The sequence below is a fragment of the Orcinus orca genome, chromosome 3 (genome assembly GCF_937001465.1).
Source record: "Orcinus orca chromosome 3, mOrcOrc1.1, whole genome shotgun sequence".
NCBI classification, from domain to species: domain Eukaryota; kingdom Metazoa; phylum Chordata; class Mammalia; order Artiodactyla; family Delphinidae; genus Orcinus; species Orcinus orca.
In genome coordinates this window covers 157,241,764-157,267,385 of record NC_064561.1, presented here as the reverse complement: position 1 = coordinate 157,267,385, position 25,622 = coordinate 157,241,764, and the positions used below count along the sequence as shown (strand labels likewise).

Sequence of the window (25,622 nt, the reverse complement as noted above, 5' to 3'; positions counted from 1 at the left end):
CAATCAGTCTACTTGATTTCAATACTGATTTTAAAGCAATAGTAATGAAGACATAGGAATGAAAATTCTATTGGTAGACTAGAACATAAAACTCAGAAATAGACTCGCAGAAATATGTCCAACTGATTTTTGACAAGTGCAGAAGCAATTCAATAGAGGGAAGGTAGCCTTTTAAAATATGGTGCTAGAGCAATCAGACATCCATAGGCAAAAAAAAGAGAAGAAAAAGGAGGAAGGATGGAAGGGAGGGAGGGAGGGAGGGAGGGAGGAAGAAAAGGAATGAGCCTTTACCTAAGTCTCACACTTTAAACAAAAATTAACTCAAAAGAGAATGGAGGCAGGAAGGAAATGAGTGTGCCTAAAAGGACGACATGAGTGATTGTTTTGATGGTAATGTTGGGCATCTTGGTATCCATGTCAGATCCTGTCTATGATATTATATAGTAATTTTGCAAGATGTTACCACTGGGGGGGTAGGGGACCTCTCTGTATAGGTTCTTACAACGGCATATGAAACTACAACTATCTCAAGATAAAAAGTTTAACTCTAAAAAAACTAAAAATAACACCTTTTCAGAATTTTAATCCATAGTTGAGCTTGAAACAAGACAGGAAATCTCAATAGGCCCAAAGGGAAAGCGAAAGAGAGTTGAGTAGGAGTTGAAGTTGAATAACCCTGCTATTCAGATTAGGGGTCAGCCTTCAACTCCTCAGCAGGGCCTGGAATTGAGGCTAGGGTTTAGGATGGAGCCAAGAACTGTATTCACTTTAATAAAGACTGAGCTGAGAAATACTGTGCCTGACTGTGAGTAAAAATTAAAAATAATTTTTTACTGACTCAAGTATGCAGTCTAGATAGTGCATGCCTAGCCCAAGCCCCTTGGTGGAAGTGGGGTACTCCATGAAGAGGCAGAACCCCAATCCTGTATCACACATAAGTGTGGAGTCTAACACCTTGCACTATCCTCCCAGTCCAGAAATCTAAACTGAAATACGAATAGCAAACTAGCCTGCAACACATCCTGTAGGGCCCTTGATAACAGCAAATCCAGCACCACCCCAGGGTTCTCACAGGTAACAACTCCCACTGCGGATGAATTCCGAATCTAATTGATTAAAGAATACAGTTTCTCTATCAAAGAACATAGAATAAAACAAATCAACTAAACTGTTCAAAAGAAACAAATTCCATAACTTCAAAGTTTATACAAGTGTTGAGGGGAAAAGATGGTGAAAATGGTGAAGATGACAGAGAGAAAGTTGCTGAGCCAACTTTCAGACAGGGACTGACCCGGTCTGAAAGCAGCTTCCAAGAGGATGGGTACCAGAGCCGTGTGAGAGGATATTAACTGGAGGAAGGAGGTCATCCCACATCTTGTCATGGGTGACCTTTCTTGGGTCTTCAGTTTGTAACCATCTGAGTCTTCTCCAAGGGAGACTAGATGAACCTCAAATTATAGAAAACTCCAAGAGAACACAGCCTCCAACATTAGGATGAGCCCATCTGAAGCAAAGAATATGCCAGCCCTGAGCCATACGAACAAGAAGCAAATGTCCTGCTCCACACAAGAGGGTTTCCTGCCTCAGAAAGCCTTCCCCAATGCCACCTCTGTCCCTAGGAGTGCTGGGAGGCTTAGAGGCAGCATATCCTAAGCCTGCCATCCTGTGAATCTGAGTGTGGGGTCGTCCCTGGGTGAAAAGGAAAATAAATATCCTGGAGATCAGGCCCCAGACAACTGGCCAGGAGAAATCAGACGCAAGTCCAACCACTACCTTTTGACTAGAACCACTGTAGATGAGCACTGTGAAATGATGGCACGTGAGCAAATGAGCTTGAAGCCAGCCAACTTGTGTGCTCACAAAACGAACTCATTGGGCTTTTGGTGCCTTTTTTATAATCATCCATTAATTGTCCAATTATGTGTGAAAAGATTCAAAATAATCCCAGTGGACTGGTTCTCCTGGAAAAACATCATTCAGTGATTTAGATCTAAAACTTTCCATCATCTTGGCCACCACATAAGTCTATTAGTTCACATTCGTTTCTTTGTGCTCCTGTGCTTAGCATGAATCTGAAATCTGAATCTGAAAATGGCCACATGGTGGATCCTGCAGCTCTCTGGGGCCATTAGAAATTGCAAAGCTCCCAGTATTCTATTCCCAAGCCTGGAATAATGCTAAACTGTATGCAATTTCCCTTAGAGAAAACAAGATGGAAGTAGGGAGAAATTGAGGGCAATGGTCCTCAACCCTGGCTGCACGCTAGAATCACCTGGGGTGAGCGGCTACTTTAGAGCAATACTGGCTAACACTGCTAATTAATACCCACTCGCACTAATCCAGTGATTGGCAGCACCTAATGCACATCGGAATCTCCTAGAGAGCTTTTAAAAATACTGATGCCTGGGCTCCACCCCCACTGACCAGTCAAATCAGAGCATCTGGAAGATGGGGTTGTGGCATGGGTACTTTTTTAAAGCTCCTTAGGTACTACTATACAGCACAGGGAATAACTATTCAGTAACTTGTAATAACCTATAATGAAAAATAATCTGAAATATATATATATATATATACACATATATATATATAACTGAATCACTTTGCTGTATACCTGAAATTAACACAGTATTGTAAATCAACTATATTTCAATTAAAAAAAAAAAGCCTTAGTTGATCTAATGTTCAGCCTGGGTTAAGAATGACTGCCCTAGTCCAGGCCTTTAGGGAGCATCAGAATCTCCTGAAGAGGTCATTAAATCAAAGGTTTCAAAGAAAGCAGTTAACAGACACCAAAAGTAGATGTGAGGCTCCCACGGAGGAGGGGAGATGGGAGGATTGGAGAGTGACTGCTAAGGGGTTTCTTTGGGGGCTAATGAGAATGTTCTAAACTCTATTGTGGTGAGGGCTGCACAACCCTGTGAACATATTTAAAGCCATTGGATTGTATACTTTAGGTGGGTAAATTGTATGTATGTGAATTACATCTCAGTGAAGCTGTTAAAACACACTCACATAGGTTTCTGCCCACCCCCAGAGATTCTGATGCACCGGTTCTGAAGTGGAGCCCATGAATTTGCCTTTTTAATGAAATCCCAGGTGATGTTGATTCTGTGAAGTCACAGACCAAACTGCTCTAGGCCACAGAAAGGCAATGGCATTTAAACTTTCTGGGATTTTATGAGCACGATAATGGTTCATGAATGGTTAATGGTGGTGACTATATGTGGGTTCCCCCATCAGTGTTCTCTGGAGCAGTGTGGCTTTTGCATGTTGGTTTTGTGGATCACTTCACTCCTATGTGCCTGTCCTTCTAGAACAAGGGCTCTTTCTTCTGTTACCCTAGTCGTAGAGGATCAGGTGACACTGATGCTTCCAGGGTTGTCTCATAGAAATGAAAGCAGAAATTGCAAAGGGAAAATGTGATATGAACCCAGAGGAAACCCAGAGGATTAGGACCATGGAGCCAGGAGATATCCCCTGGTTCAACCAAGCACTGTATGAGACCCTGGGAGAAGAAGCAAAGAATAAGGCATCTTTTTTTATTTTGTGTCATTTATGAAATGATAAATAGCTACATATGAAAATCTAGATTTACCAAAAAATGGCAAAGCAAGACTTTCCGCTTATCGTACAAAACGATTCATCCCCAGAGGTCCTTCAGAACATTGAACTTTCTCGGTACCTATAAACTGATGTACAATGTTTTACATTAATTTTCCCACAGTTTTCAAGCAAAGCCAAACTAGACAGGTACAGGATAAACAGACTCTTAAATTATGAAGAGTAGGGTTCTTATCAAACTGGCAGTAAGGATGGGAGGATTTGAGATGAGCACTTCCTGTAGGAATGTGAACGCCACTAGCGGGTTTGCCCAGCAAAACAACCCCGGTCAGACTTCCCTGGTGGCACAGTGGTTAAGAATCCACCTGCCAACGCAGGGGACACGGGTTTGAACCCTGGTCCAGGAAGATCCCACATGCCGCAGAGCAACGAAGCCAATGCGCCACAACTACTGAGCCTGTGCTCTAGAGCCCACGAGGCACAACTACTGAGCCCACGTGCCACAACTACTGAAGCCCACATGCCTAGAACCTGTGCTCCACAACAAGAGAAGCCACCGCAATGAGAAGCCCACGCACCGCAACGAAGAGGAGCCCCTGCTCGTCACAACTAGAGAAAGCCCGTGTGCAGCAACAAAGACCCAACGCAGCCAGAAATAAACAAACAAACAAATAAATAAATAAATAAATTTATATTAAAAAAAAAAGCCCAGGTACAGGTGCCAAGGCCGATGCCCAAGTCTCTGCCACAACTGTCCCCAGGACTCCGGAGGCTTTCCGCCCGCAGTCAGTCCCTAAGTACCCCTGGTTAGTGCTGGTGCCTGCCCCCTACTCCAGCATGACGAAACCTCAACATAAGTCCTAGGCATTGTTCGCCAAGCAGCTGCCAGTGGGGCTGTCACTGTTGTCGCTGCTAGAAGTAAGGGGGAGCAAAGGGCCCACTTTTTTTTTTAAGGTTTAAATTTTGAAAAACAAGCTTGGTCACATTTTGAGAGGCAGCACAGAACAGTTGAAAGACTCGGGCTCAAATTAACAACAGCACAGTAAAGATATTCAACATCTCCAAACTGCATCATCTGTTAAAACATAGCTAAACTGGTGGCGGGGTGGGGGGACATTGTAGAGAGGACAATGTGCGTAAATCACATAATAAGCCACACGTTCCAGTGTCTGGCAGGTTAGAAATAGAAATAATAATAATAGCAGCCAATCTTCATTATTTACTAAATACTCTTCTAAGATTTATATATATATGAATTCATTTAATTCTCACAGTACTCTATTACAGGGGTCAGCAAACTTTTTCTGCAAAGACCAGATGGCAAATATCTGGGGCCTCGTGGCCCCATACGGTCTCTATCCTGACCACTCAGCTCTGCTGTTACAGCTCAAAAGCAGCCGTAGACAATATAAACACATGGGCATATCTGTGTTTCAATAAAGTTTTATTTATAGAAACAAGAGGTGGTCCAGATTTGGCCTGTGGGCTGTAGTTTGCCAACCCCTGCTCTGTGAGTTGGGTGCTATCATTATCTCCATTTTACAGAGGAGAAAACAGAGGCACAAAGGAATCAACTGACAGCCCAAGGGCCCACATGAAATCTGATTATAAACTACCCGCAGTCAACAATTAGATCATAGCAGCTGCTGCCATCACCATCCCATCTGTAAGCCTCGCACTCAGAAGGGGCTGGCCACCCAGTCAGTCACCAGCACGCTCAGAGCTGCCTCGGAGGTTGAAGACCCAACTCCGATCCCCTCCTCTCCTTGCCCTGATATTCCTGGTTGAAGTTCTTCCTGGACCCTCAATGTCCATATTCCCCGTACCACCCACACTGATTTTAATTTTATGCATTTTCTCCCCAGCCTGTCTGGAAGCCCGGACCATGCACACCACAAGTGCTCAATTCCTATGCGTTAAATGCATCTACAAACCCACTGGCAGTGGGTGTGCAGACCACGACAGTCAGGGACTGAGGGCAGAGAAGTAAGGGGACTCACCAGTCCATGGCAGGCACTGAGGGCTGCAGTCCCAACCCTGGTGCCTTGCTGCAGCACTGTGCCCCTGAGATGGCAGGGGGGACCCGAGGAAGCCTCCATCTTCACATGGGAGAGGTTCCCATATCTCCTCTCCACGATGTAGCTTTTGGAAAGTAATCCCTGATTGACTGTCAAGTTAAAAAACAGGTCCTTCTCCTCATGGGAAATTCTATAGTACACCCGGTCCTCTGGGCCATCCAAATCTCTCTTCTTCCTGCTGCTGGTGACAGGATGGTGCAAGCCATAAGATAGAAAATGTCCGCTCGCGTCGACTCGGACAGGAGCCACCACGTGGTATTCTGGCAGGGCCTTGACAAAATGCTCTGGAAAAAAAGGAGACGCAGAATAAGCCTAAGAGATCCCTGCTGAGTCTGTGGCAAGACAAATACACCTTGTTTGGAACTTAGATTTTACCCTGTTGATTGCAAAATCCCACTGTTGAAGTGTAGAGATCGTTTCCACCATACAAACACCATCAATATCAAATTCCCCGAACAACACAAATTTACCTGGGACTGTCTTATAGATGACAGGTGGCTCTCTGAGCTGACACCAAGACATAGCTCTGGATGTCAGATGTTTTACTGGAGACAAACTAAGACAAGAATTAACTCATGAGGAATATGGTTAGGAAAGGGGCAAGATCATTATGACAAACAGGAACATTTCAGTTCTAGAGTTCATTAATACAAATCACAGGGCTTCACATAAGGAGTGTAAATGCCTCTGGAATTTCCAGTTAAGTCATGTTGGAGGAAAACTGCAAAAGCGCAGTGAACCCATCATGTACACTCTGACAAACCTTGCACGGTTACAGCACAAGTGTTCTGTAATGTAGCAATGAGTACTTAAAAGAACTTGGGTGTTTCTTTTTTATTTTTATAAAATATACCACATAAAATGGTAAGGGAACATACTAGGATCAGAGGCATGGGGTCAAAATATGAAAATTGCCACTTTAGAAATGCAAGACACACACACTTCTTCCTTGCTTCCACACACGAGAACACAGACACCTTTTGACTTCCTCAAATTGAAATCTCCACCATTGCCTCTTCATTCTCCTGTTTGAGAATAACAAGGAATCTAACTAGTAAGGAGTAAGCATCAGGCTCTGGATTACAGACTACTTAAAGCAAACCACTTAAACGCAGATAAACGAATCTTTTGCTTCAGGCAAAAAAAAAGAGGGAGGGAAGGAAGGAAAGAAGAAAACAAAAGGGGAAGGAGAGGGAGAAGGAGAGAGAGAAAGAGGAAAAAAATTCTTCTTTTTTCTACTTTTCTATTTCCACCTCCCAGCTGTACCTCTTGCACTTTGTAACTTGCGTTACTTTGTTCAAGTTACCTCCCCAACTACAATGTCTTTCACACTCTCTATCAAAATCTTATGTTTAACATAATCTTTAACATAACATAATCTTATGCTTATTTTTTAAAGTCCCAACTCAAATTCTCCCTCTTCTTTCTCCTAATGTCCTTGCTTAAAGTTCTTTCTCCCTCCCCTGAACCCCCATGTCCTTACTTTCTGTAGCTCCCAGCCCAATTTTACAAAGCCTTTTGTTTATTATATTATTTATTCCCAAACCCTTTAGAGGCCAGAATCTTGCACATCATAGGTACCCAATTCATTTGTGTGGATGTAGCAGTGAACACATTTGTAGCTGGCTAAACAAAAGAACTGGACTTGGTAGGGTACAATTACAAAAGAGTTCTTTTCCAGACAACTGCCTGCAAACACACTTGTCGTTCATCTGTGCCTTGGATGAAATATAGGACAGACAACATCAAAAAACAACCCAGTTAAAAAAACGGGCAGAGGACCTGAACAGACATTTTTCCAAAGGAATCATACAGATGGCCAACAGGCACATTAAAAGATGCTCAACATCACTAATCATTGGGGAAATGCAAATCAAAACCACAATGAGATATCACCTCACACCTGTCAGAATGGCCATCATCAAAAAGACAACAAATAACAACTATTGGCGAGAATGTGGAGAAAAGGCAACCCTGGTACACTGTTGGGGGGAATGTAAGTTGCTGCAGACCCTATGGGAAACAGTATGGCAGTTCCTCAAAAAACTAAAAATAGAACTACCATATGATCCAGCAATTCCACTTCTCGGTATTTCTCCAAAGAAAACAAAAGCACTAATTTGAAAACATATATGCACCCCAATGTTCATAGCAGCATTATTTACAACAGCCAAGATATGGAAGCAACATAGGTGTCTATCAATAGATGAATGGATAAGGAAGATGTGACGTATATATACAATGGAATATTACTCAGCCATAAAATATTACTAGGCATAAAAAAGAATGAAATCTCACATTTGTGACAACATGGATGAACCTAGAAGGTATAATACTAAGTGAAATAAGAGAAAGATAAATACCCTATGATCTCACTTATATATGGTATCTAAAAACCAAAACAAATGAACAAACATAACAAAACAGAACAGACTCATAGATACAGAGAATAAACAGGTGGTTGCCAAAGGGGAAGGGGTAGGGGGATGAGTGAAATAGATGAGGGAGATTAAGAGGTACAAACTTCCAGTTACCAAATGAGTTATGGGGATGAAATATACAGTGTGGGGAATATAGTCAATAATACTGTCATGGGGAAACCTTCAAGATGACAGAGGAGTAAGACATGGAAATCACCTTCCTCCCCACAAATACATCAGAAATACATCTACATGTGGAACAACTCCTACAGAACACCTACTGAACGCTGGCAGAAGACCTCAGACTTCCCAAAAGGCAAGAAACTCCCCATGTACCTGGGTAGGGCAAAAGAAAAAACAGACAAAAGAATTGGGACGGGACCTGCACTTCTGGGAAGGAGCTGTGAAGGAGGAAAAGTTTCCAGACACTAGGAAGCCCCTTCGAGGGCGGAGACTGTGGGGGTGGCGGAGGGAGGAAGCTTCAGAGCCATGGAGGACAGCGCAACAATGGGGGTGCAGAGGGCAAAGTAGAGAGATTCCCGCACAGAGGATCGGTGCTGACCAGAAGTCACCAGCCTGAGAGGCTTGTCTGCTCACCCGCCGGCATGGGCGGGGGCTGGGAGCTGAGGCTTGGGCTTCGGAGGCCAGATCCCAGGGAGAGGACTGGGGTTGGCTGTGTGAACACAGCCTGAAGGGGCTAGTGCGCCACGGCTAGCTGGGAGGAAGTACGGGAAAAAGTCTGGAGCTGCCGAAGAGGCAACAGACCATTGTTTTAGGGTGCGCGAGGAGAGGGGATTCAGAGCACCACCTAAACAAGCTCCAGAGACTGGCGCGATCTGTGGCTATCAGCGCAGACCCCAGAGATGGGCATGAAACGCTAAGGCTGCTGCTGAAGCCACCAAGAAGCCTGTGTGCAAGCATAGGTCACTGTCCGCACCTCCCCTCCTGGGAGCCTGTGCAGCCCACCACTGCCAGGGTCCCATGATGCAGGGACAACCTCCCAGGGAGAACACATGGCACGCCTCAGGCTGTTGCAATGTCATGCTGGTCTCTGCTGCCACAGGCTCACCCCACATCCGTACCCCTCCCTCCCCCGGGCCTGAGTGAGCCAGAGCCCCCTAATCAGCTGTTTCGTTAACCCCATCCTGTCTGGTCGAAGAACAGACACCCTCAGGTAATCTCCACAGTCAACTTGATGCATGCGGCATCTGTGGAATACCTGAATAGACAATGAAACATCCCAAAATTGAGGAGGTGGACTTTGGGAGCAACTGCAGACTTGGCGTTTGCTTTCTGCATCAAATTTGTTTCTGGATTTATGTTTCACTTAGTTTAGTATTTAGAGCTTATTATCATAGGTAGGTTTGTTTATTGATTAGGTTGCTCTCTTCCTTTTTTCTTTTTTAGTATAGATACATAATTTTTCCCCTTTTTCTCTTTTTCTGACTGTGTAAGTTTCTTGGTGTGATTTTGTCTGTATAGCTTTGCTTTTACCATTTGTCCTAGGGTTCTGTCTGTCCTTTTTTTTTTTTTTTTTAAATATAGTTTCTATCGCTTATTATCTTTGGTGGATTTCTTTTTTGGTTTGGTTGTTCTGTTCGTTCTTTACTTTTTTTTGTTTATTACTTTAAAAATATTTTTTTTAATTTTTAATAATTTAAAAAAATTTTATTGTAATAACTTTATTTTATTTTTTTTTCTTTCTTTCTTTCTTTTCTTCTCCCTTTTTTTCTGAGCCGTGTGGCTGACAAAGTGTTGGTGTTCCAGCCGAGTGCCAAGCCTGTGCCTCTGATGTGGGAGAGCTGAGTTCCAGACATTGGTCAACCAGAGACCTCCCGGATCCATGTAACATCAAACAGAAAAAGCTCTCCCAGACACGTCTATCTCAATGCTAAGGCCCACCTCCACTCAACAACCAGCAAGCTACAGTGCTGGACACCCTAGCTAGACATGCCAAACAACTAGCAAGACAGGAACACAACACCACCCATTAGCAGAAAGGCTGCCTAAAATCATAATAAGGTCACAGACACCCCAAAACACCACCGAATGTGGTCCTGCAAGAAAGACAAGATCCAGCCTCATCCACCAGAGCACAGGCACCAGTCCCCTCCAACAGGAAGCCTACGCAACCCACTGAACCAACCTTACACCCTGTGGCAGACACCAAAAACAAAGGGAACTATGAACCTGCAGCCTGCGAAAAGGAGACCCCAAACACAGTAAGTTAAGCAAAATGAGAAAACAGAGAAACACACAGCAGATGAAGGAACAAGGTAAAAAGCCACCAGACCAAACAAATGAAGAGGAAATAGGTAGTCTACCTGAAAAGGAATTCAGAGTAATGGTAGTAAAGATGATCTAAAAATCTGGGAAACAGAATGGAGAAAACACAAGAAACATTTAACAAGGACCTAGAAAACTAAAGAGCAAATAAACAATGATGAACAACACAACAAATGAAATTAAAAATTCTCTAGAAGGCATCAATAGCAGAATAACTGAGGCAGAAGAATGGATAAGTGACCTGGAAGATAAAAGAGTGGAAATAACTACCACAGAGCAGATTAAAGAAAAAAGAATGAAAAGAATTGAGGACAGTCTCAGAGACCTCTGGGACAACATTAAACGCAACAATATTCGAATTATAGGGGTCCCAGAAGATGAAGAGAAAAAGATAGGGACTGAGAAAATATCTGAAGAGATTATAGTTGAAAACTTCCTTAATATGGAAAAGGAAATATGCAACCAAGTCCAGGAAGTGCAGAGAGTCCCATACAGGATAAATCCAAGGAGAAGCATGCCAGGACACATATTAATTAAACTATCAAAAATTAAATACAAAGAAAATATATTAAAAGCAGCAAGGGAAAAACAACAAATACCATACAACAGAATCCCCATAAGGTTAACAGCTTATCTTTCACCAGAAACTCTGCAAGCCAGAAGGGAGTGACAGGACGTATTTAAAGTGGTGAAAGGGAAAAACTACAACCAAGATTACTCTACCCAGCAAGGATCTCATTCAGATTTGACAGAGAAATTAAAACCTTTACAGACAAGCAAAAGTGAGAATTCAGAACCACCAAACCAGCTTAACAACAAAAGCTAAAGGAACCTCTCTAGCAGGAAACACAAGAGAAGGAAAAGACCTACAATAACGAACCCAAAACAATTAAGAAAATGGTAATAGGAACATACATATTGATAACTACCTTAAATGTAAATGGATTAAATGCTCCAACCAAAAGACATAGACTGGCTGAATGGATACAAAAACAAGACCCATATATATGCTGCCTGCAAGGGACCCACTTCAGACTTAGGGACACATACAGACTGAAAGTGAGGGGATGGAAAAAAGTTATGCCATGCAAATGCAAATCAAAAGAAAGCTGGACTAGCAAGCCTCCTATCAGACAAAATAGACTTTAAAAGAAAGACTATTGCAAGAGACAAAGAAGGACACTACATAATGATCACGGGATCAATCCAAGAAGAAGATATGACAATTGGAAATATTTATGCACCCACAAAAGGAGCACCTCAACACATAAGGCAAATGTTAAGAGCCATAAAAAGGGAAATAGACAGTAACACAAGAATAGTTGGGGACTCTAACACCCCACTTTCAGCAATGGACAGATCATCCAAAATGAAAATAAATAAGGAAACACAACCTTTAAATGATACATGAAACAAGATGGACTTAATTGATATGTATAGAACATTCCATCCAAAAACAATAGAACACACTTTCTTGTCAAGTGCTCATGCAGCATTTTCCAGGATAGATCATACCTTGGGTCACAAATCAAGCCTTGGTAAATTTTAAAAAATTGAAATCATCTCAAGTATCTTTTCCGACCACAACGCTATAAGACTAGATATCAATTACAGGAAAAAAATCTATAAAAAATACAAACACACGGAGGCTAAACAATATGCTACTTAATAACCAAGAAATCACTGAAGAAATCAAAGAGGAAATCAAAAAATACCTAGAAATGAATGACAATGAAAACACGACGACACAAAACCTATGCGATGCAGCAAAAGCAGTTCTAAGAGGGAAGTTGATAGCAATACAATCCTACCTCAAGAAACAAGAAACAGTTCAAATAAACAACTTAACCTTACACCTAAAGCAATTAGAGAAAAAAGAACAAAATCCCCCCAAAGTTAGCAGAAGGAAAGAAATCATAAAGATCAGATCAGAAATAAATGAAAAAGAAATGAAGGAAACAATAGCAAAGATCAATAAAACTAAAAGCTGGTTCTTTGAGAAGATAAAGAAAATTGATAAACGATTAGCCAGACTCATCAAGAAAAAAACAGAGAAGACTCAAATCAATAGAAGTAGAAATGAAAAAGGAGAAGTAACAATGGACACTGAAGAAATAAAAAGGATCATGAGAGATTACTACTAGCAACTATATGCCAATAAAATGGACAACCTGGAAGAAATGGACAAATTCTTAGAAAAGTACAACCTTCCAAGACTGAACAAGGAACAAATAGCAAATATAAACAGACCAACCACAAAAACACTGAAATTGAGACTGTGATTAAAATCTTCCAACAAACAAAAACCCAGGACAGATAGCTTCACAGGCAAATTCTATCAAACATTTAGAGAAGAGTTAACACCAATCCTTCTCAAACTCTTCCAAATTACAGCAGAGGGAGGAACACTCCCAATCTCATTCTATGAGACCACCATCACCCTGATACCCAAACCAGACAAAGATGTCACAAAAAAGAAAACTACAGGCCAATATCACTGATGAACATAGATGCAAAATCCTCAACAAAATACTAACAAACAGAATTCAACAGCACATTAAAAGGATCATACACCATGATCAAGTTGGATTTATCCCAGGAAGGCAAGGATGCTTCAGTATACAGAAATCAATCAACATGATACATCATATTAACAAATTGAAGGATAAAAACCATATGATCTTCTCAATAGATGCAGAAAAACCTTTTGATCAAATTCAACACCCATTTATGCTAAAAACCCTCTAGAAAGTAGGCATAGAGGGAACTTACCTCAACATAATAAAGGCCATATATGACAAACCCACGGCCAACATCATTCTCAATGGTGAAAAAATGAAACCATTTCCTCTAAGATCAGGAACAAGACAAGGTTGCCCACTCTCACCACTATTATTCAACATAGTTTTGGAGGTTTTAGCCATAGCAATCAGAGAAGAAAAAGAAAGGAAAGGAATCCAAATCAGAAAAGAAGAAGTAAAGCTGTCACTGTTTGCAGATGACATGATACTACACATAAAGAATCCTAAAGATGCTACCAGAAAACTACTAGATCTAATCAATGAATTTGGCAAAGTAGCAGGATACAAAACTAATGCACAGAAATCTCTTTCATTCGGATTTCAAAAATCCGAAACAAATATTAACAAGCTGAATTTAACAATACATTAAAAGGATCATACACCATGATCAAAGGGGATTTATTCCAGCAATGCAAGGATGGTCAACATCTTCAAATCCATCAACATGATACAGCACACTAACAAAATAAAAGACAAAAATCACATGCTTGTATTAATAGATGCAGAAAAAACATCTGACAAGATTCAACATCTGTTTATGATAAAAACTCTCAACAGAGTGGGTGTAGACTAAACATACCTCAGTATAACCTAGGCCATATATGACATACTCAACGGTAAAAAGCTGAAAGTTTTTCTTCTAAGATCAGGAACAAGAAAAGAATGCTCACTCATAGGACTTTCATTTGACATATTTTGGAGTTCCTAGCTAGAACAATTAGGCAGAAAAAATAAGTAAAATTTATCCAAATTTTTTTGGAAAACAAAAAATTAAAAATAGAAATACCAGATGATCCAGCATTTCTGGTTATTTATCTGAAAAAAACAAAAACTCTAATCAAAAAGATATACGCACCTTATGTTCATTGTGGCATTATTTACAATAGCCAAGATATGAAAAAAAAACAACTGTGTCAATCAGTAGATAAATGAATATGAAAGATATGGCATATATATATACACATACACACACACACACACACACACACACACACACACACACAGAAGAATACTACTCAGCATTAAAAAAGAATATAATCTTGCCATTTGAGACACTAATGGACCTTGAGGATATTATGCTCAGTGAAATAAGCCAGACAGGTAAAGGCAAATACTGTATGATTTCACTTATATGTGGAATCTAAAAGACACAACAACTGAAAAAATAGACATAAAACTGAATTCATAGATCCACCAAACAGATCAGTGGTTGCCAGATGGGAGGAGACTTGTGGGGTTGGGCAAAATGGGTGAAGGGGATCTAGAGCTATAAACTTCTCATTATAAAATAAGTATGTCATAGGGATGTAATGTACACTATGGTTACTATAGTCAATAATACTCTATTGCAAATTTAAATGTTGTTCTCATTATAAGAAAAACAATCTTTAACATTTTATGGTGACAAATGTTAACTAAACATTGTGGTGATAATTTTCACTGTATACAAATATATTTTTAATTTTTTTTTTTTTTTTTTTTTTTTTGCGGTACGCGGGCCTCTGACTGTTGTGGCCTCTCCCGTTGCGGAGCACAGGCTCCGGATGCACAGGCTCAGCGGCCATGGCTCACGGGCCCAGCTGCACCGTGGCATGTGTGATCTTCCCGGACCAGGGCACGAACCCGTGTCCCCTGCATCGGCAGGCGGACTCTCAACCACTGCGCCACCAGGGAAGCCCTGTATACAAATATTGAATCATTATGTTGTACATCTGAGTGGAATGTCATATATCAATTATACCTCAATTAAAAAATTTGCATAAAGTGGCACCATACTCTATCTAGTGTCTTGGTGAGGTGATAAAAGAGAAACAGACATGTGAAGTGTGTAATCACTAAGTTTAAAAGTCCTATCTTTTAAGGAAGCCTATTTGCTCTAAAATGCTGGGGGTGGGGCTTCCCTGGTGGCGCAGCGGTTAAGAATCCGTCTGCCAATGCAGGGGACGGGGTTCAAGCCCTGGTCCGGGAAGATCCCACATGCCACAGAGCAACTAAGCCCATGCACCACAACTACTGAGCCTGCGCTCTAGAGCCCACGAACCACAACTACTGAGCCCATGTGCCACAACTACTGAAGCCCATGTGCCTAGAGCCCGTGCTCCGCAACAAGAGAAGCCACCGCAATGAGAAGCCCGCGCACCGCAACAAAGAGCAGCCCCTCCTCGCCACAACTAGAGAAAGCCCACGCACAGCAACGAAGACCCAACATAGCCAAAAATAAATAAGTTTTAAAAAATAAATAAATAAAATAAAATACTGGGGGCGGAGGTGGGAGTGAGGGGGGATTATAGATGAAACAAAAGTAGCCATAATTTGTAGTTATTGAAGTGCTGGGTAATGGGAGTTTATTATATTATTTTCTTTAGTGTACATTTGAAAATTTCTGTGATGAAAAGTTAAAAATAAAGGCTTGTTTTGTTAACATAAAAAAAAATGTGGGGGAAAACCGCATGCCTAGGAATCAATGAAGCAAAATATTTGTGATCACGTCTTACTTCTGGTTGACGTTGGGCCTGGAATCAGAGGACAGGCCAAGTTCCCGCTCTGCCACTCACCAGCAGTGGGACCTTGGGTTCATCACCTAACTTCTTAGCTTCTTCAAGTATAAAATAGAGATAATATCAGTTCTGTCTACCTTACATGGCTGTTGGGAGGAGCTAATGAAACAATGACAATGAGAGGGCTTTGCAAACTATGGTGCCAAATAAATGTACACGTTGAAAGGAAGAGAATTCCAAGTCTATAAGGCCTCTGAAGGCAAGTTCTAGGTGTGATTCACCTCTGTATCCTCCACCAGGTCTAGCTGCATCATTCATACAGTAGATGTAAAGATGACCATTTGTTGTTCCTATGGCGGCCTTGCATCTGAACGTCTTTACCACATTTAGGGAGTTCCTCATCATGGGTCTTGGGAACAGAGCCCACCTCCCAGGAGAGAAGATGCAAGTGCAGGAAGCATGTCCCTCACCAGTCTAGCAGCTCTGGAGCAACCCGTACACTCACGCTTCATTCATCAGAGGCACTGCCTTGACTTTGAATCCAGAAGCAGTGATACTAAGAAGCAGGGATTATGGTAGCGGCCCCGAGATGAAGGAGGAGCTGGGGCTCGCAAGCAGCACCCAGCATCTAGCCCCAGTGGATGAGCATCACAAGCTGAAGTGTGTAGGACACGGCAGAGGCAGTGGCCGCAGAGGCAGCCATATTCTGACCTTTGTTCTTCCTGCAAAGCATCCACACTTGGCTCTCAGCTCTCCTGGCATTTCTTTGAGCAATCCAGGATCCCTTTAATAAATTCTTCTTCTGGGCTCCCCTGGTGGCACAGTGGTTAAGAATCCGCCTGCCAATGCAGGGGACACGGGTTCAAGCCCTGGTCTGGGAAGATCCCACATGCCGTGGAGCAACTAAGTCCATGCGCCACAACTACTGAGCCTGCGCTCTAGAGCCCGTGAGCCACAACTACTGAGCCTGCGAGCCACAACTACTGAGGCCTGCACGCCTAGAGCCTGTGCTCCGCAACAAGAGAAGCCACCGCAATGAGAAGCCCGCACACTGCAACAAAGAGTAGCCCCCGCTCGTCACAACTAGAGAAAGCTCATGTGCGGTAATGAAGACCCAACACAGCCAAAAATAAATTAATTAATTAATTAAATTTTTTAAAAAATAAATTCTTTTGCTAAAATCTAAAATAGTAATAATAATATTGTCATATCTTTGTATGGTGACAGGTGGTAACTAGACTTACCAGTGATCATTTTGAAATGTATAGAAATATTAAATCACTATGTTGTGTACCTGGAACTAACAGTATTGTAGGTCAATTATACTTCAATAAAAGAAAGAAAGAGGGAAATATGAGACAGAGCACAGTTTTCACTCTTAGGTACTAACCAATAGTCTCAATTTTTAAGAGACTATTAAAAGTCCAGACCCTTGTTTCTGACTGCAGCAACTAAGAGCAACAGAGCACAAAGCAACATGAACAAACCTTAAAAACAATGCTCAGTGAAAAATAAGAAACAAAACAAGTTACTACAGAGCCATTTACATTCATGGAAAATACACGCAAAAACAATAACACAGAGTTTGCCAGTACATACTCGAACAAAAAAATACATATGGAACCCATTAAAATGGTTTTCTATGCAGAGGAATGGGAGTGGAGAATGGGGACCAAAATGCGTAAATAAACAAAACAAGAAAGGTGTTTTACACAAATTAATAGTGCTAATGTACCACACACTAGGAGTCAAATTGACTCAGGCCTCTGTACTGCCAGCTCCCCAAGGAATATCTGGACCTCGTTAGTATCAGAGCTTCACTGCCCTTCAGAGTTCAGACCTCAGCGGGGAATGGGCAGGTTGGCTGAGGTTGGATGTAGTCAGCTTCTCTAGTATTTCCCTCATGTTTCTCTTTTCTTCTATGATTCACAGTGATGTCTCTGGCTCTTCCAGGGTTGGAGCAGTGGAGAGCAGTAAGGGACAGAAAAAGTCTTATTCAACTGAATATAGCCATTATCCTACAATGGTACCCCCTGTACGTGGTCCTGTCCTGATGCTAGCTCCTCTCAAGAGAAGCTCTTATGTCCCTTATAACAGGGGTCCCCAACCCCCGGGCCATGGACCTGTGCTGGTCCGCAGCCTGTTAGGATCCGGGCCGCACAGCAGGAGGTGAGCAGGGGGGCCAGCGAGCGAAGCTTCATTTGCCTCTCCCCATCATCCCCCATTGCTCGCATTACCTCCTGAACCATTCCCCCCATCACTCGCATTACAGCTTGAACAAACACCCCTCAACCCGTCCATGGAAAAACCGTCTTCCACGAAACCGGTCCCTGGTGCCAAAAAGGTTGGAGACCGCTGCCTTATAGGACCTGTCTCTGAAGATACATCTCAAAGAATTAAACATGATTTAAATATAAAATGAAAGACTAACTTGCCTAAACCCCAGCACCTATTGCCCAAAGAATAAAAGAGCAAATACATATACAGCTTTTGACCCAGTTGCTTTTGATCTAATGTGCTTTTAAGAGAGCCAGCATAAGCTGGTTGTATAATCATATAATAATTATAGTAACCATTTAATGAACACTTGCTACAATACTCCTCATTTAATACACACAACGACTCTGACACAGATTCAGTTACTATCCCCATTTCATAGAAAAAGAAACAGAATGTAAGAGAGGTCACAAAGCCAACATGCAATGTTACTTGGATTAAAATCTTGTGCTTTCTATTTCAAAATCATGTTCTTGGCCACTGCATTTTGTGTACATAAGCAGTTGTACTTGGCAGCGGGGATAGCAGAGGAGAGAGAATAGCACTGCCCCTGGGGATGATGATCTGACAGTAAGAGAACTGCATGACTTCTTTAAGAGGCCTCAAGTCACTCAGCAATAAATGGAGAAAATAACTGCCTCTTTATCAGGTGAAGTAATGGGAGGTAAGACCAGTTTCACCTCTTGATTTTACTGCAAAGGAAGCGGCTAAGCCACATCTGCCAATAGGTGTGGATGGAAACAGGAGGCCACTCACAGAGTGTAGCTTCCGTGGGTGGCCCAGCTGCACCTGCCTCATCTACACAATGGGCATAACAATAATAGTATTCCCTCCTAGGGTGGTTGTGAGAATTCAATGTAGTAATATATGTGATAGATTTGGAACAGTGCTTGACAGATAGCACTCACTAGCTAAACACTAGCTACTTACTCTTGGTATTAAAGATAGAAAATTGGGGGAGTTCCCTGGCGGTCCAGGGGTTAGGACTCTGCACTCTCACTGTCGAGGGTTCAGTCCCTGGTCGGGGAACTAAGATTCCTGCAAGCCGCGAGGTGCAGCCAAAAATACATATAAATAAAGATAGAAACTTGGCTACTAGGGATCTCTGTGGCCTTAAGTACATGTAAGCTCCAGGCGATGGGGAGAGGTTTGCACTCATCTTGGCTTTCTCTCAGTAGGTGTTTAGTTTGGAAGATGAGCTAGCCATCGTCCTGGCCAATAGAAAGCAGTGTTCAGAGGGGATATGACAGGGATGGAGAAATAAGATATCAGGAAATAATAATAACTCCTAATTTTTCCCATTTCTATGGTCAAAGATGGCGTTTAGAGTATACCAATTTGGTCTTGGTCATCCTCACAATTATCTGGAATATGATTAACAAGTGTCCCTTGTCTTAGCCTTCATCCCCACCTCTGTAAAAAGACAATAAAGAGGAGTGAGGATTCCTGCTGTGGCAATCTGACCCCAGAGCCCAACCTCCTAACCTTTGCTCTCACTACTTCTCAAGGGGCAACCACTGAGAGCCAGACATCAAGGTAGGGTGACAACAGGGCTGGGGCCATGTGGCTCACAGGCTCAGTAGCTGTGGCTCATGGGCTCAGTAGTTGTGGCTTGCGGGCTCTAGAGCACAGTCTCAGTAGTTGTGGTGCACAGTTGCTCCGCGGCATGTGGGATCTTCCCTGACCAGGGCTCGAACCCGTGTCCCCTGCATTGGCAGGCGTATTCTTAACTACTGCACACCAGGGAAGCCCTGTGAAGGCTCTTCTTACATTAAGATCTGAAATGATTTCCTCCTTGCAGAAGTTATTTTTTGCAAATGGCATAAATACATGATTATGACATTGGTCTTGAAACGCACTGCAGCGCTCCCTCGGTTCCGCCCAAGTCTGTGCAACCTGGAGCATGTCTCTAACATGGGATGAGGTGCCGGTCCTCTCAGCTTCATGGAGTTGTCAGCAGCAAAAGAGGTCATGGAAGTGACCGGTGACTTGTAAACAGTACAGGGCAAAACGAAGCTGAGGGGATATAGTCAGCTATAGAAGAGAGGCCACGTGTTGTGTGCAAGATTAATATTTCCTATTGTTCTGATACTTCATTGGGAGCCTTGTGGAGGTCATCACACAATTGTGTATGTCACCACTGAGCGATGTGGAAAGAATAGTGGGCAGAGATTGCCCAATCTACCTGTTTCTAGTCCCAGAAAGGATTGGATTTATTTCCATGGTCCTTCCTAGATCTAAAATCCAGACTCTGCCTGCCGCTTAGAACTAGAAGGAACCTTAATAGTCATGGAGGTTCTGAGTCGGCCTCCTACTGCAGGACCCTGTGTGACTCCCTTGATGCCGCTGCTGGAACGGCAGTGAGTAGGTGCTCAGTAAATGCATGTTGACTGACGGACCAGCTGGGCCTCTCATTCCTCATCTGCAAAAATAAGGAGGATGGCAGACATGACATCTGAAGTAATTTGAAAGTTTAAATGTTCAGAATTTGGGTGCAATTCAAAAATGTTGTCAGAGTGGAAATGGAAGTCTAGGGAGATTGCTTAATTACGAAGCAGCAAGCAGGTCATGTGGAGGCAAAGCTCTGGTCATCCTATTCCCTGGAAGCCTTAAGGATTTCCTTCTCAACGCAAATCAAAACTACAATGAGGTACAACCCCACGCTGGACAGAATGGCCATCATTAAAAAGTCTACAAATAACAAATCCTGGAGAGGGTGTGGAGAAAAAGGGAACCCTCCTACACTGTTGGTGGGAATGTAAATTGGTGCAGCCACTATGGAAAACAGTATGGAAGTTCCTCAAAAAGCTAAAAATAGAGTTGCCGTATGATCCAGCAATGCCACTCCTGGGCATATATCCAGATGAAACTCTAATTTGAAAAGATACATGCACCCCTATATTCATAGCAGCACTATTCACAATAGCCAAGACATGGAAACACCTAAATGTCCATCGACAGTTGAATGGATAAAGAAGATGTGTTACATATATACAATGGAATATTACTTAGCCATCAAAAAGAAAGGAATAGGGCTTCCCTGGTGGCGCAGTGGTTGGGAGTCCGCCTGCCGATGCAGGGGACAAGGGTTCGTGCCCCGGTCCAGGAGGATCCCGCGTGCCGCAGAGCGGCTGGGCCCATGAGCCATGGCCGCTGAGCCTGTGCGTCCGGAGCCTGTGCTCCGCAACGGGAGAGGCCACAACAGTGAGAGGCCCGCGTACCACAAAAAAAAAAAAAAAAAAAAAAAGAATGGAATAATGCCATTTGCAGCAATATGGATAGACCTAGAGATTATCACACTAAATGAAGTAAGTCAGAAAGACAAAGACAAGTACCATATGATATCACTTATATGTGGAATCTAAAATATGACACAAATGAACTTATCTACAAAACAGAAACAGACTCACAGCCATAGAGCATAGACTTGTTGTCAAAGGGTTGGGGGAGGGATGGATTGGGAGTTTGGGATTAGCAGATGCAAACTATTATATAGAGAATGGATAAACAACAAGGTCCTACTGTATAGCACAGGGAACTGTATTCAATATCCTGCCATAAACCATAATGGAAAAGAATATGAAAAAGAATGTATACATATGTATAACTGAATCAACTTGCTGTACAGCAGAAATTAACACAACATTGTAAATCAACTATACTTCAATAAAATTAAATTAAAAAAAGAATTTCCTTCTCTAACTAGCTTGCCCTCATTCTTATTCTCATTCTCTCACTTCTCTCCCTCTCTCTCTCTTAGTTCTACATGGAAATCTGCTCAGAAATTTCTCTTTTGAACCAAATGGGGATTACTTGTAAATCCACTGGTGAGTTGATTGAGAACAAATATTTTGATGAAAAGACTTTTAAAAATCTGAATTTTTTTCTAGTTTAATTTTATTTATTTAATTATTTGAAGTTATTACAAAATAATAGCTATATTTCCCTGTGCTGTACAATATACTCTTGTAGCTTATTTATTTTATACATAGTAATTTGTATCTCTTAACCCGCTACCTCTATCTTAAACCTACCCCTCTCTCCCCCACTGGTAACCGCTAGTCCATTCTCTATATTTGTGAGTCTATTTCTGTTTTGTTACATTCATTCGTTTTATTTTTTAGATCCCACATACAAGTGATATCATATAATATCTGTCTTTCTCTGACTTATTTCACTAAGCATAATACCCTCTAGGTCCATCCACATTGTTGCAAATGGCAGAATTTCATTCTTTTTTATGGCTGAGTAGTATTCCATTGTATAGATATACCACATCTTTATCCATTCACCTATTGATGGACACTTAGATTGCTTCCATACCTTGGCTGTTGTAAATAGTGCTGCTATGAACACTGGTGTGCATGTATCTTTTTGAATTAGTGTTTTCATTTTCTTCCAATATTTTCCCAGCAGTGGAATTCCTGGATCACATGGTAGTTCTATTTTCAGCTTTTTGAGGAAGCTCCATACTGTTTTCCATCGTAGCTGTACAAATTTACATTCCCACCAACAGTGCACAAAGGTTCCATTTTCTCCACATCCTCACCAACATTTATTACTTGTTGACTTTTTGATGATAGCCATTCTGAAACGTGTGAGGTGATATCTCATCGTGGTTTTGATTTGCATTTCTCTGATGATTATTGATGTTGAGCATCTTTTCATGTGCCTGTTGCCCATCTTTATACCTTCTTTGGAAAAATGTATATTCAGGTCTTCTGCCCATTTTTTGATTGGGTTGTTTGGTTTTTTTGATATTGAGTTTTATACATATATATATGTGTGTATATATATATATTTTTTATCTTAACCCCTTATTGGTTGTATCATTTGCAAATATTTTCTCCCATTCAATCGGTTGTCTTTTCATTTTGTTGATGGTTTCCTTTGCTGTGCAAAAGCTTTTAAGTTTAATCAGGTCCCATTTATTTACTTCTGCTTTTGTTTCTTTTGCCTTAGGAGACAGTTGCAAAAAAATATTTCTACGTCTTATGTCAAAGAGTGTTCTGCCTATGTTCTCTTCTAGGATTTCAATGGTTTCAGGTTTTACATTTTAGGTCTTTAATTAAAATCTGAACATTTTTTGGAAATTATTTTTTAAATCTATGTATATCTGTGCATCACTAATAAGCTCAGAGTACTGTACAGCTATTTTTCGGTATCAACTCCTCTCAGCCCATAACCCTAAAGGTGACCGGGAAAGACAACCATCTCTCACTTTTTAGAGAGGAGAAAGCAAGTCCCAGTGGAGTCTGTCCCACACTAAGCTGAATTTGCTTACAAAGATGTGGAACAAGCAGAGCTGAAAACCAACCCAGGAGAATGCGTGTCTTTGAACCAAATCATCTCCAAATGCCCTGGGAAGTGCTTGCAGGCTTTGTTTGTGCTGCCAGCAAAAGAGAGACTTTTCACAAAAGGGCTGTTTTTCAAAGAACAACAAACGCTATTTTAAACTTGGGGGTGGGAGATCGTATCTGGACCGTTTACACAAGCAAGTGCTGGCTGACTGACATCTCACCCCAGGGTTTGCTCGTTCTGGCTTCCCAGGAAAGCAAAGGGACCTGCTTCTGATGGCTCTGGAAGTGAGCAGCAAATGAGGTCTCCAGCAGTATTTGAACTTTGCAACGTAGGCAGAAACCCTCAACAAGGTCAGGCTGGTGATGTTTGCCACCCAAGTGGTCTTGGGCATTAAAGGGGGTCAGGAGGCTATGGAAGCTTCCCGAGACTTGAGCACTGTCAGCAGACGCAGGACTTAATGGATGCTAACCCCGTGCTGTGTGTGTGTGTGTGTGTGTGTGTGTGAGTGTGTTGTCCCTATTATTGTTCTAGGACAATGCTGCTTGACTGTAAGAAGCCAACCTCTGGAGTGTGGCTACCTGGGTTTAAAACCTCACTCCACCATAGCTAAGCCCGTAAAGTCCCCAAGCTTCAGCTTCTATGGGTGTAAAGCAGGGATGGTGACAGTGGTCCCTGCACCCCAGGCAGCTGTTGTCAGTGGTCAAGAGGCTGACACACCAGAGTGCCTTAGCAGTCCTGGCACATGGGACACACTCCAGCCACGCAGGTCATTGCTGCTGCCATGACTGTTTCCCCTCAGAAGTCCAACGAACTCCCCACCAAACAGGAAAGTGTGTCTGACCCTTGCAAGTCCAATAAAAAAAACAGAGGCAACAATACCATCCTGCTCAGGGTGTTAGGTTTTAAAAATATATAATAATAACAACAATAATAATAATAACACATTTTCCATCACAACTCCTCCAATGCTTTCTATAGCATTGTAGAGTTCCATGAAATTCTGAAAGAGAAGCAGCCAGCTGTGACCAGCAAGACAGGACAGGGAAAGGTGTGCCCCTATGGTAGGAAATTTTCTCTAAAAGGTCTGTTATTTTTACAACACAGCCCTAAATCTTTCCAGGAAAATACAGCCAAGCTCACTCAGCAGGGGGGGTTGGAACCACATTTCCCCTTACCTCACCAGAAGTTTCAAACTAACTAAAAACATGGCAATGACTGCCAGTGGACAGTTGGAACTTTTTTAAAAAAAATCATTTTCCGTTTTCAGCATCTGAAAAGTAGGGATTGAAACAGTGCAGCATTCAGAAGAGACAAAAGAGACAGTTGGGGGTGGTTCCGAGCTACCTCTAGAGTCTTCACTGCAGCATCCTCGGTGTAAAAGAGATGTGGATCCTCGCCTTTCGGTAAAAAGTAAGGAATCTACACCTTAAGCACTGAAATGCAAGATGCTCCCAGCCCAGATTTCCTCGCAACTCAGCCAAACGTCTTTGCGGAGCTCAGCCGAGTGGGGGAAGGGAAAAGAGAGCAACCAACTTTGCTCGAGTCTTACCCCTGCGGTTTTCAAAGGAAATAAAGAAAAGCCACTAACCTTGCCTCCTGTCCGGGAAGAGCACAGGGCCCGGCTGAGGTTGTCTCCCATAGCAAAGGGCCCCCAAGTTTAGGAGCTGAGCCACCACGGAGAGCTTTGCTAGCCAGCTCCTCTGTGCACATGGCATGGTTCAGTTGTTGCGGAGAGAAAAGTCAACAAGTTTTAGCTCAAGAAATCAAGTCCTCGCCTGTGGCCGAGCAAGAAGATGCAGGGGTGCATGGTCCAGGAGTGGGGAGGGGGAAGCTGCAAGGCTGCCCACGATCTCCCTTTGCTCTTTTAAGCAGAAAGGGGCTAGTTACCTTTCCGTCCCCTCCCTCCTCCCGAAAGTGGAGTGATTCAGCTGACAGCGTCTGCTTTCCGTGGGGTGCGGAATGGGTCAGAGCGGGAGGGCGCAGCCCACCCCCGATCCCCACCCCTCTGCCTTGGGCGCCAGGCCTCCTCGCAGACAGCTCCGCGCATCTTCCTCCGGGACTCCCACCCCCGCGCTCCGCCGGCCCCGCCCAGAGCCCGGCCAAGCCGGCCAAATAGGGGAGCCCCGGGGAGAGTCACCCTGGGCGGGACTCCGAGTGAGAGGCCCCCCCAGGCCAGCCCCTCATACAGGCGGAAAATGTTGAGCGCAGGGATGGGGCAGAGAGGACCCCACTCCCTGACCCTCCTCAGCTCAGTGCTGCCCCCTTTCCGGCCTTTCCCAGTTCCCGAACTTTTCCCACCATTGCTCTACCAAGGCTCCTCAGACGGTCTCTGCGATTCTCTTCCAGGCCCGGCTAGGGCTTTCATTTGAAAAAGTAACATGCAATTTTTCTCTTTGC

At 42.7% G+C, this 25,622-nt stretch overlaps 1 protein-coding gene across 2 annotated transcripts in view; it reads right to left on the bottom strand.

Moving 5' to 3' along the window:
* The window catches only part of ADAMTS12 (ADAM metallopeptidase with thrombospondin type 1 motif 12), a 396,268-nt gene extending 371,025 nt beyond the window's left edge, over positions 1–25,243 (bottom strand). The window contains exons 1-2 of one of the 2 annotated variants that reach the window (XM_049707993.1): positions 24,814–25,243; positions 5,565–5,926 (exon numbers count right to left, since the gene is read on the bottom strand). In XM_049707993.1, the coding sequence (XP_049563950.1) occupies positions 5,565–5,926; positions 24,814–24,940 (489 nt within the window). In that variant the 5' untranslated portion in view covers positions 24,941–25,243. The remainder of the gene's footprint in view (positions 1–5,564; positions 5,927–24,813) is intronic. The other variant, XM_049707992.1, reaches the window with a different exon arrangement.
* Between the last annotated feature and the right edge of the window lie 379 nt (positions 25,244–25,622).